General features: G+C 35.9%; 3 protein-coding genes across 3 annotated transcripts; 1 reads left to right on the top strand and 2 right to left on the bottom strand.

The window, feature by feature from the left end:
- Positions 1-98: 98 nt before the first annotated feature.
- On the bottom strand, positions 99-1591 carry LOC105174526 (large ribosomal subunit protein eL33y). Its single transcript, XM_011096655.3, has 4 exons — positions 1433-1591; positions 1101-1329; positions 961-1003; positions 99-267 (listed from the first exon to the last, which is right to left on the bottom strand). Exons 1-3 carry the CDS (start codon positions 1498-1500, stop codon positions 962-964), a joined length of 339 nt encoding a protein of 112 aa, XP_011094957.1. The 5' UTR covers positions 1501-1591; the 3' UTR covers positions 99-267; position 961.
- Positions 1592-6113: 4522 nt separating this feature from the next.
- On the top strand, positions 6114-10150 carry LOC105174525 (O-fucosyltransferase family protein). The gene is made up of 8 exons (XM_011096654.3): positions 6114-7154; positions 7948-8020; positions 8120-8190; positions 8292-8380; positions 8469-8601; positions 8688-8920; positions 9011-9487; positions 9586-10150. The coding sequence occupies exons 1-8, from the start codon at positions 6546-6548 to the stop codon at positions 9842-9844; spliced, it is 1944 nt and encodes a 647-aa protein (XP_011094956.1). The 5' UTR covers positions 6114-6545; the 3' UTR covers positions 9845-10150.
- Positions 10151-10834: 684 nt separating this feature from the next.
- Positions 10835-11847, bottom strand: SOUL-1 (SOUL heme-binding family protein). The gene has a single exon (XM_011096653.3). It carries the CDS (start codon positions 11533-11535, stop codon positions 10933-10935), a length of 603 nt encoding a protein of 200 aa, XP_011094955.1. The 5' UTR covers positions 11536-11847; the 3' UTR covers positions 10835-10932.
- Positions 11848-12325: the final 478 nt, after the last annotated feature.

Genomic DNA, 12325 nt, shown 5'->3' with positions numbered 1-12325 from the left:
CATGTCAGATTCGAAAGACAAAATCTATTGACCACAATAATGAAATGCTCCTACTATCGAAAGAGCAAGGATATACCATCGAGAACTAATTCAAAGGCTGCAAAATGGAGGGGATGTGCATTCTCATATTCAGTGTCAAAGGGAAAAGATAGAACCCACTAATATCATTTCAAGTTACAAAATTTATCCGAACTCAAAACAGTAGCTAAAATCCTGATGACGAGGCTTCATGCAGCGCTCCAAACTAAGTCCACACGAGCCCAATAACTGCAAAAGTAGGAAAACGAACTTAAGCTGCATATTGGTGCTATTAATTCTAAATGGACCAACAGAGAGAGAGAGAGAGGTCAGCCATAGATAGAATTAACACATACAACCTCACATCAACCAAAAATTGCATGCGCAAATGAATAAGCCTAAATGAAGACAAAGCATTTCAGAGCATGTGGATAATCTCAACCCTATCTATTGTAAATATACATTCTTAGCTGCAGCTGTATTCCTAACTGATGTTGAAGGAAGAAAATGACGAACTTTGAATGCTTGTTTTGCAACATATGCTCCGAGCAAAGAAAAACTCAATGACCGCCAGTAACCGCAGCAGTTTACAAGGAAGACCAGGACAGGCATATTGTGTTTGACTGTTTGGACATTGTGTTGTCACACAATAATCTTGAGACCAAGAAAGAGAGCAACCATGAAGGATCTAGTTGTCGCATAGAATTTTTACACACACAGAAATTAAGCTAGCCAATAATCCTATGATCTGTTCTCTGGCAGGAAGGGATGCTTTGCAAATACCCAAAATTGAATGTAACAATTAAGTGAACATCATCGAAGTGTGATACCCATCCAGTCAGCAGCCTTACAAGTTTAAGATCCAAGCCAATAAAGATAAACTAGCATTCCAAGGCACATTTGCTCAGTAAGTCATTATAACTAAAAAAGTTGCAGTCTCACCTCAAATGTTGCTCGGGTACATGAAAACTCTCACTCTAGCACCCTGGTCAAAAGAATTTACAAGCCGTAAGTAGAAACATGGAGTTAACATATTCCACTAAGAAAAACTGAAATTCTATTTCCATTGAGATTTCAGTTACCATGGATTTGGGGGGAAGATTGGACTTGAACTTGGCACGAACCACACCACTGTTTCCATGAGGGCGTGTAACTTTTCCCCAAATGCAACGGTAGTGAGAACCGTTCTTCTTAACTTTAGCCTTGTAAATGTAGGCCATTCGTTTCCCCTGGTACCACGCCACTTCCTCTTGTGTGTTCACTCCCTCTATCTGAATCAACGACGTGTTTGGATACTGATTCGACTTCGACCTATCATCATCAATCACACAATGAATCCATCCATGTGTAACACACCAACCAAACACAAAAAAAGTAACTAAAAACAAACCAAATTCGTGGATCCCTCATTTACCTTTTGTACCCAAGGATTGTACCACGGACATAGAGCCTGACGCGTTCGCCTTGCCTCCCCTTCACCATTGCTGCAGTCCAAAAGCTCTTCGCCGCGCTGAGAAGTCAGAACGAGGACACTGGCAGAAACCCTAAATCGCGAGCCTACACAGGGATATAATGCATGACCTGGGCTCATATACACAGGCCCAAATACCTATTATTCATGCTAATGAATTTGGGGCCCCGGCGAGGCCCATAGTAATAGTTGTTTTACTTAATGGCCCATCTGTTCTAATTTGTATAACATGGAAAACTTCAACGCCAACCCCGTCTTGCCTCACACACACTCAAGCTCAGCATCTCTCTATTATCCCACTTAATTTTAAAATATTAATTATTTTGTGCTGGTTCACTTACACCTACCTCAAATATGTACTATTTTATTATAATTACTTAGTATTCGCTTCACTCCCACATTCCTTCCAGCTCTAAATTAGTTTAATAATTATGAAAACCTTATTAAAATTAAAGAATTCATTCTTTTATATATATTCATGCACCATTCCAGTATCATGTGGCCCTCAAAATCAGATATTTCCAGCATAAATGCTTTCAATTCCAAATTGATTTCATTGCTCCTCCAACTTCCAACAATTCAATGACCTATACAGCTGCTACATTGAATCTAAATATCAAGAATTACAAAATATATAAATGCATTTAAAATATTTTATATTTTCTTATTTCTTCATTGGAAGGTAGATCTCTGAGCTTATTTAGTTGATGTAAAAATAGGTATAGGAATCCAATAGTAGTTTAAAAAGACGTATAATAAAAAATTTGATGTTTAGTTAGGGAGAACTAAATCTAGATATATATGAAATTCCTCTGAAAATCAATTTTGTTTTTAGTCAAAATTCAGTGGAAAAGTGAATTTACGTACTTACAAGGACAAAAAGGTAATAAAGTACGTAATTTATTTTTATTTACTTCATTACTTATACATATAATTTTTCTCAATTTCTTTTTTTCTTTTCTCTCCAATAACACCTGTACATAATTTTTTGATGAAATATTTTTATTGATAAGTTTTTTAAATTATCAATAACTTAAAATTATTTTATGAAAATATTGACTTGTTTATTTTTTTAATACAAAATGAAGATAAATGACTAATCAATAAAATTTGAAAAGTTAATCTTTCATTCATAATCTAATGCTCGTGCAAAAGTTTACTCTCATTTTAATTATACCAAATAACTTTAACAAAACATTATTATTCTTTTTTTTTTCTTGCATTGAACCAAACGAAATCTTAACTGACGGGGAAAGAGAGATGAGAAAGGAGGAATGTGATGATTCCTTACGGTGGAATTTGAGACACGAACAAAGTTTCGGAGTTGAGTACATTACATATTCACGTGTCTGTTTCTAGGGGTAGTTCCCAAAGTCCGGCTAATGTTACTATTACATACCTAATTAAGCTTCACGATTGTTAGTTCATCCATGTCTAAAATTAAAATGAAGTTTGTTATATATATAATTTTAAAATTTGTTTTTACAGTACATAGGAAGATGGAGGAGGAAAGGGGGCCACGTCCAGCTGCACAAGATATTCTCCGTGTGGAAACATTCGCCGCTGCGCCTCGTCTCATTAAACAATTATGAGTTTGTTGAGAGGGGTAGCCCTCGACGCGTGGCGGACTAAAGAAAGCAGCGGAGAATGAGAAAAGGTTTGATTCCCATTCCCACCCGCACCGCCAATGTGATCTGTGATCTGTCCTTATTGGCTTCGGTGGCCGTCAACGTATTGCTCACCTCACACTCTGCTGCAGCGCTATGTACGCACCTGGAAACTTCAACCCTAGACCACCCAACTCACCACTCTCTCTTTTTTAATATCACTTCCGCGTCCTATAATTATAACTGTTTTTTTTATGTCGATTCGTATTATTAACCAATCATTTAACTCAACTCCTTCCGAATTCGTTCATTAATACACATTTATTCTCCACTTTCGCTTACTTTTAATTATATATCAATTTTTAATTTAAAATTTATGCCGTATCTGTTTTATTATATAAGTTCAAACATTCCATGCTACGATGACTAATATATAAAAAAAATTATTTTTAATTCATAAATAACAGTTTGTGATACTGCTGTATTATTTTTTTTATTGTGTAAATAATACTCTCAATATAATTTTTTTTCTTTTTTTAATTAACGTTGTGTATTGATTTATTTAATTTATATTTTATTTATAATATACTTCAAGATACAAAAAATTATTTATTATATACACGTAAAAACAAGATGCGACCATGACTAATATTTAATAAGATTGTATTAAAAAAAATTGATGGACTACCTCTTTCAAATAGTTAATAACTACATTTGAACAATTTTATTTCTTCAATAAATTAAAATTTCTTTAAAAGCTGTGGTTTTAGTCCACAAAACCAATAAGTAATAGATGTAAAAGTAGCTACAGTTTGAACTCAGCTGGAATTTAACTTATTTGAAATTGTCAAAATCAATTTCACGCCCTCCATCATAATTACAACTACATATCCTTTCTCCAAGACACAATCATGAGTTCATGACTCATCGTACTTAGTTGTGTTCTTAGTCTTCGCCCACCACTGCACCCACATTAATTGATTAATTTTATTACCACCACCAACACTACTTCCACTCTCTGTATTTATGCCAACAAAACATTATTGTACGTGCTTAATTAATGTAAGTTATATATAACATCCGACTATGTAATATGGATGCTTGCTTAGCTAAGACTTGGTTAGAATTGTCACTCTCGAAACCGGTACACATATATGGATGCTTAAGTACTCTATGTTACGTACAACAAACTAAAAGACGTAACAATATTACATTTCGTACGTTATACAAACAATGATCATGTTTCATGACATAATTGAAAATATAGGTGTTTGTGTTTGACCAAATATTTCTTAATTTCATTGTTAAAGTAATAAAATCGAGCTCATGAGTTTTCGAGTCATATTAGATGCGTGGCTATTTATTTCATTTTATATAAGTTTATTGTATTTATTTAATTATATTCATATTTATAATAATATATTAATTGAATCAATGCAATTCTTATGTAGCGATTGAGAAATTATGTTTACTTTCACCATTAATTATTCATTTAATGTCATATATATTTTTTTTAAATCGTGCCGTCAACTTTTTGTCTCTTTTTTTTCTTTTTTAAAGAAAAAAGTAAATTTTTGTAGTTAATATCCGTACAACTCAATAAACTTATATATAAAACATATATCTCAGTTAATTACTAATAAGTTGTGTGATATTATTTGTCATGACTCAACCCCCCAATTTTTCAATAATTACGTATCTTACCAGCAAATGGATAAAGTATGTTTCTCTTTCCTATTTTAACTCTATCAAACAAAAACTTGTCGAGTTTTTCTAAGGAGCGCATAGTAGTTCTCAATTTCAAGAACTGGATAACAATCCATGTATGAGATTATCATTAATTATATATTAACCCATCGTCAGTCATTATAACTTAATTATTATAATAATTGAATGTTGTCATACTCATAATATGGATTAGAATCTTTACATGAAGTCGAACGAATCTTTCAAACTTAAGTCGATCGGTTATGGGGATTCTAACTGATACATATAGAACAAGTGTCATTCATTTTTCAGAAATAAAAATTTTATTCATTCCGAGTCAAAATCCTATGAATTGAATTTCGTTGCTTTGCTTGTGAAATAACATCTCTATAAGTGGTTAGAATATTTCATCATCTTTTCACTATCTGCCCTATTTCATTCTATGTAATATTGACTTGCCGTTGCTCAAATTTAATTAGATTCGAGAACGACCCTTTTTCTCACTTTTAATAACTTGTCAAATTATTCATATAAATTTTATACCAAATAACTAAAAAAAAAATGCCAAAAAAAAAAAGAGTAAAAATAATGACTTCACAATTTTGCCTAATATATGCCAATTGCAGCCAAACATGTGAAATTTAAGGATTCGTTTGGCAAATAGAATAAAGAAACAAAAGAAATTGAATGAAGAATTCCAACTTCCATTCACCTCAAGAAACCTTAAAACGAACAAACCCTCCACGTTTTGTGCTTCATTTTATGATGTGTTTCGACAAGTATAAAAATTTTATTTCATTTTCCAATATTCTTAGGACAGTTTCCGTCTCTATAATGATTTAATATTGTCAGTGTACGAATATTTTTTTTCCTAACAATATATTGATTCAATTAATATATTAAAATAATTAAATAAATTATAATAATTCCAGATAAAGCGAGATAAACGTCCATACATCAGATGAGACTCAAACTTGTTCATAAAACTTGAATATTGGTGAATAACTTGAATATATTTATGAGATACATGAAAATTAGTGAAATAAAACAAGCATATAATATATGTAAGTTTGAGGGTGGGTGGGGTAATTTTAGATAGCAAAAGTAATTGATGCGAATTAAAAGTCAAAATTAATGAAATCAAATGATATTGAGATGAAAAGTCAAGAATTAATGTTGAGTAATATAATGATTTTATTTCTTAATTTAAAAAGATTCTTCGAAATCATATAAAATTCATGTACCAAATACTTATCCCAAAAAATTCCATGTACCAAATAAGGTAAATAGCACAAGAGAGACTCGTCAGCTTCCCCGAATCCCACGTACAATTTACCAAAATTCTATTACAAAACTAAAAGGGTCAAAATCTATTGGAATGTATAAATACAACAAATCACACCCCAACTGCCCAATCACATCTCTCTCTCTCTCTCCTTTCTTTCTCTCTCTCAGCTGTTTCGGTTGCTCCTTAGATTTCGGTCCCATCTTCCGATGTAAGAAAAAACCAAGTACAGCTTTTTCAGAAACTCAGAGAGAGGGGAAATTTAAAAAAAAATAAATAAAAGGATTAAATACTTTGTTTTTGGTTTTGTCCACCTTACAAAATATATACGAACAAGAAAACAAAGCAACGGTTCACCATTGATGGTCACTAACCTCCTCTTCTTTCTCTCTCTACACCCATAATTGTCTCTCTCCTTTGTTTTTTTCCCTTAATTTCTCACTTTGTTGATTATCCTATGTGTACTCTCCGTGCAATGTCAAGCGGCGGAACCACCACCAGTTCACCCAACAACACTACCACCACCCAAATGCACGGTGGAGCCACCGTCACCCACCCCCGCCGCCGCGTTACGGAGCCGATGCACGAACATGAGAAAGTGAAAGCCAACGATCAGGTGCAAGTCGGGGGGCTGGATCATTCCAAGAGCGATGTGGATGTTGAAGCATTGCTTAACAATTGCAACAGCAATGGCGTCGTCGTGTATCAATACCACCATCACCCGGTGACTAGGTATATTTTTCCGCGTAAAAAGGTGCCGGAGAGTTGGGTTGTGTTCGGGGAAGAATTCTTGTTCAGTGCTTGGGGAGCTATCAATTCTTTGACCTCCAGGAAGAACATGGCCCGTACTGTCTTGATGTTCCTTTTGGTTATGGTGGTGGTGTCGGCGTTCCTCAAGTTCTATCTGCTTATGGGCGGCGGTGGCGGAGGAGGAAGGATTGTCAGGACGGAGAAGGGGATTTTGCTTGTTCAGAATGTCAAGAATGAGGATGTTCACATGGCTGTTCTTGATTCAGATTCATCTTCTGCTGCTGCTATGCAGAAGCGACAGATGAAGGAATTTCCGGTGAGTAAACAACACAAATTTCTCATCTCTGTGTGTGTGTCTGAAATTTACTGGAATTTTCAGTGCTGACATTTATTGATCATTGAAATTATTATTAGCGACTTTAATTGAAATCTTAGAATGATCTGAATGTTTGAAGAAACGTTAGAAGAAATGGTGATTGGTTTGTGTAAATAAAATATAAAATAATTGAAGGGGGGGATGGGCTGATTTTCATTTTCTTTCAGTTGTTTATTGACCCACCAAGAACAGGAAGTTAGTGGGCGGCAACAAATTGAGGGGTTGAAGTTTCCTAGTTGTCTTTGACCCATACTCCTCCTCCTATAGCTATTTATTTCTCTCCATGTGGAATTCTATCATTTGACCGTTGCGCTGCTATTCATTTTTTCCTTTAAAAGAAATGAAAAAATACAACACCGAAACCTCCGTTGAATTTTCATTTTATTTTGTTTCTACATAACTTTTCAATTGTGTTTTACCGAATTCCTACTGTGGTTGACTTCGCCGGATTCTCTTCTGCAAAGGAGAAATTCTAGTTTAAATCGGATTCGATTTAATCGAAATTAAGTATATAGTAAGTATAATTAATTCAAGAAAATTTGAAATAGTTGGAGAATTTTGCTACTCGAGGAGTCGCTTTGCAAGTATGGAGTCATATTTACAGCTGTGAACTCCTTTTTTTCCACAGTAAAAGAAAAGATATGCACAAGTGATTGCAATAGAAAAGAATGCTTTTGTTCCAGCTAAGTATGTCTGAATGAGAAGAGAGCTAATGCTGGCAATATTTTGACAGGTACCAGAAATATGGATGAAACCCAACAGTGACAACTTTTACCAATGCATCTCCCGACCAAAGAATCACACAAGTACGATAAAAACGTTCACTTTTTCTTAAATTTTGTTATTTAAGCGTTTCTGTGCAAATCTTTTTCATCTCATGTACAAATGTTATTGAATCCATTCAGGGACCGCTACTGTAACAAATGGTTATCTCGTAGTCAATGCCAACGGAGGGTTGAATCAAATGAGAACAGGGGTAAGAAATTCTTTAGTTACATACATGCTTATTGCGGTTGTCATTCTCGTGCCGAATTTGGAATGTATTTCTGACTATGCATACGAAAATTTTGATCTCAGATATGCGATATGGTTGCAGTAGCAAAGATTATGAACGCCACTCTTGTGCTTCCTTCCCTTGATCACAAGAGTTTCTGGACAGATCCTAGGTATGGTTTGTTCAGTAATAATATTTTCCTTTCTATGTTTTCATCCTTTCTGAGAGCTTATTATGTTTGCTTGTCATTTTTTGGACAGTGACTTCAAGGATATTTTTGATTGGAGGCATTTCATTGAAGTTTTAAAAGATGATATCAACATAGTCGAAATGTTGCCACCAAAATATGCATCAAGGACTCCCCTGATCAAAGCACCTGTGTCTTGGTCGAAGGTATATACAGTTGCAAGAACTAGAACTATGAGTTATTTCTCAAGTTCTTGGTGAAATGGAACTAACTTCGTATGCTTGCTTCACAGGCTAGTTACTATAGAGCAGAGATTCTTCCTCTGCTAAAGAAGCATAAAGTGATCATGTTTACACATACAGACTCACGGCTCGTGAACAACGGCTTAGCACCCTCTATACAGAAACTGAGGTGCCGTGCAAACTATGAAGCTCTTCGTTACACGCCTGAGATTGAGGAGCTTGGAAAGAAACTGGTGGAGAGACTCAGAGTCGATGATGAACCCTATATTGCTCTTCACTTGAGGTAATATTACTATTACATGATTCTTTTTTCTGTGAACTAAGAAATTTTTCGATGAGGTCCCCTGAGCTAATAATTTCCTTCCCTCATCAGGTATGAAAAGGACATGCTGGCATTCACCGGCTGCAACCACAACCTGACCCCGTCTGAGGCTGAGGAACTTCGTATCATGAGGTACAACGTGAAGCATTGGAAAGAGAAGGAGATCGACAGCCAAGAAAGGAGACTGCAAGGGGGTTGCCCGATGTCTCCACGAGAGGCAGCACTATTTCTCAAGGCAATGGGATACCCCACTTCAACCAGAATATACATTGTGGCAGGTGAAATCTACGGTAATCATAGCATGGATGCTCTTCAAGCAGAGTATCCAAACATTTTCACTCACTCAAAGCTTGCAACGGCGGAAGAGTTGGAACCTTTTAGGCCTTATCAGAACCGCCTTGCCAGCTTAGACTACATTATCGCCTTGGAAAGTGATGCATTCGTTTACACGTATGATGGCAATATGGCGAAGGCAGTGCAGGGCCACAGGAGGTTTGAAGGATTTAGAAGGACGATAAATCCGGACAGGTGTTTGATATTTCTTTATCAGTTTTCCCTTACTATGAGTTCATGGAGTCAAAATACTAAACGCAATTGCATTGCCTTTTTTTTTTTTATTGTTTCAGGTTAAATTTTGTTAGACTCATTGATTTGTTGGACGAGGGGTCGATTGCTTGGGAGGATTTCGCCTCTCAGGTCAAGAGCTTACATGCGAACAGAACTGGTGAACCGTACCCCAGAGAAGCCGGGCAATTACCAAGACTGGAAGAGAATTTCTACGCAAATCCTTTCCCTGGCTGCGTTTGTAACAGAGCTCAGGAACGAATCAAGCGTCAGCAGCTAATTTATGAAAACTCAGGTTCACAAGTTGCTTCACAAAGATAGGCTTTTGATATAGTTGAGAAAGAATGTATAGCACACGAGGCTATGTGAATTGTTTGAGCAGTAGCTGGATAAGGGGTGTTCCGAACCAGATTTTCGCCCTTCCGGCACATAGCACCAAACACAGCACATAGTTAACCATAGAAGCCTGTGTAATTAATTATATATGACGATTGTACAATACTGGTAAAAAAATACCGGCAGTGAATGAGCTGGTTTAACATTTGCCGATGATACCACAACACAGGACGGAAGGGGTACAGTTAAATACAGATTTATTCAATTTGTTGTAAACAATAGTTTTTCTCACTGTTGTCAGACTCTCTCTCTCTATAAACAACAATCACATGTATATGAATATGATTGTTGTTTGCTTTCAGTGTCTCTCTTTATGGAAACTAACAGCAATGAAGTGGGAAGGTGAAGGGCAGGTAAGAAATAGAGGCAAAACGATGGAGTCAGGATGAATAGGAATCAGGAGGGGAATGTGAAAAATGAATGCTTTAATTTCCAAAGAATGATATGAGGTGCATGTGAATGTGAATGTGAAGAAGAGAGTTTAGATCTGCTTTTGCTATCTGCCACCATTCAGGTTTCATAAAGTCGCACTGTCTTTTCATCATTCAAGAGTGCGATGTGATCAGGATGTATACCTACTTATATTCAATTTTTGGTTGCAAACTTTATTTTATTTTTTTACTCTATTCAATATATATCTATCTTTTATCTTAAATAAGTCATATAATGTCATATTTATAGACGTAACGTATGTGTGTTGAATAGAATAAAAAATATAATCATGTTTATAATAAAAATTCCATGACTGGGGGTTGGGAAATACTGTTTTATGTTTATGAGGTGAGTTTAGAGTGTACTACCCCAACACTTCCTTTTGCATATACCACTTCCAACTATTGTAGTATAGACATCCTCACTTTTCTCAACCAATTTTATCTGTCAAGCATTTTAATTTATACTTGGATTTACGGCAGGTAGAGAATACTTGTAATAATACATAATAAAAACTCAGCATATGGAAGCTAATCATTACAATGTGGTGTATTGCACAAAATCTCAACACCCACCAAAACTCATTCAACCGGAATCATAACCTCATTAGTCCGCAGCGGTGGCAGAGTCCACGGCGGGTTATACCTCCCCAGCACAAAATCCCCAGCCACCTTATACCCATCTCTCTCCAAACACGCTTTCAGTTTCTCCACCTTCTCCGCCACCACCTCATCGCGCGCCACCCCGCTGAACCTCACCACCCCATACTTCCTCTCTCCCTCCTCCCTTATCACCACCCTCTCATCCAGCGGCCGGGGCGCGTCCTCCGCTTTCACATACTTCGACGGCAGTATAAACCCCATAGTCACCGTCTCACTCCCACCGACGCCGCTCTTAGTTACCACCGGCGCAGTCATGGCTATCTTCTCCGACGCCGTTTTCGTAATCACCGGAACTGTCATTTCTATTTTTTCGGGTTTTTCGTTCATGGGTTTTCCAAAAGCGCCGATGTAGTTGGCGAGGATCGTGAAGCCGCCGTCCTTGTCGGAATTGAACTGGGTCGGGTCGTATGTTACTTCAGCGATGACTGAGGGCGAGTACTTTCGAATTTCATAGTCGCCGGTGGTGGCGAGTACTTCGTATTTAGGGGTTTCAACGGTGATTTTCCCCAACACCATGCCCATTTTGGGTAGATTCACTGCAAAAAATAAGAGGGAAATTACGTGATCAATGGAATCGGGCTGGACCGGTTGCTCTTGAGATAATGTTAACGGGGGCTTGATGAGTTATATAGGAAACGAGTGAAAGAACGATGAATGGGTCCGGAAAAGGTTGTTGATTGGTGTAAGGGTTTACTTGGAGGAGGAGTAACTAGAAAATATTAGTCCAACAGAGCGGCGTTTCCTTGCTGGTGCATGTTTGCCGAACGAATGGCGGGGAAGCGAGGGAGACGATTGTGGAATCAGTTATGCCACGATTTTTCCCTTTCAACCGCGCCTTGTAAGGCCTTTTTTCATTTAAGATGAATTACTACAAATTCTTTTAAAATTTGATATAATTCTAAATAATTCTTGTTATTTAAATTTTTTTAAATATTTTTATATATTTGATAAAATTATATAATTTTTTAATAGAATTATGAAATTATTAATCTTGCACTTGTTTTTTTTTTATAGTATAAAAAAAAATTGGGTGATGTCAATAAAAAAATTTGCAACATTATGAAAAATTATCCACTTAACTGAACAGAAAATTTTAGAAAAAAACTTAAATATAAATAAGACATTATGGTCGGTTCAAAAAAAAGTTCCATAAAAATCTAAAAAAAATAACAAATTCAACCAATTGTTAGACAATCATCAAAATTATGAAAGTATTAATAATTTTTCAAATAACAAGAAAATAAAATTGTGCCAAATTTCAAAAAGACTAGTTATTAATTACCCTTAAAATTTTGACTCATCTGATTCAATT

The sequence above is a fragment of the Sesamum indicum genome, linkage group LG11 (assembly GCF_026168435.1).
Source record: "Sesamum indicum cultivar Baizhima isolate 11 linkage group LG11, ASM2616843v1, whole genome shotgun sequence".
NCBI lineage: Eukaryota > Viridiplantae > Streptophyta > Magnoliopsida > Lamiales > Pedaliaceae > Sesamum > Sesamum indicum.
Note: the sequence above shows the minus strand (reverse complement) of the source record. Positions and strands in the feature narration are given on the sequence as shown.

Excerpts from the sequence above, each read along its gene's own strand:
- SOUL-1 (XM_011096653.3), bottom strand. The coding sequence starts at position 11,535 with ATGGGCATGGTGTTGGGGAAAATCACCGTTGAAACCCCTAAATACGAA.
- LOC105174525 (XM_011096654.3), top strand. The coding sequence starts at position 6,546 with ATGTGTACTCTCCGTGCAATGTCAAGCGGCGGAACCACCACCAGTTCA. Across the intron at positions 8,602-8,687 it reads CACCTGTGTCTTGGTCGAAG|GCTAGTTACTATAGAGCAGA; the intron begins GTATATACAGTT and ends CTTGCTTCACAG. Across the intron at positions 9,488-9,585 it reads AGGACGATAAATCCGGACAG|GTTAAATTTTGTTAGACTCA; the intron begins GTGTTTGATATT and ends TTATTGTTTCAG.
- LOC105174526 (XM_011096655.3), bottom strand. The coding sequence starts at position 1,500 with ATGGTGAAGGGGAGGCAAGGCGAACGCGTCAGGCTCTATGTCCGTGGT. Across the intron at positions 1,330-1,432 it reads ACAATCCTTGGGTACAAAAG|GTCGAAGTCGAATCAGTATC; the intron begins GTAAATGAGGGA and ends TGATGATGATAG. Across the intron at positions 1,004-1,100 it reads ATCTTCCCCCCAAATCCATG|GGTGCTAGAGTGAGAGTTTT; the intron begins GTAACTGAAATC and ends TCTTTTGACCAG.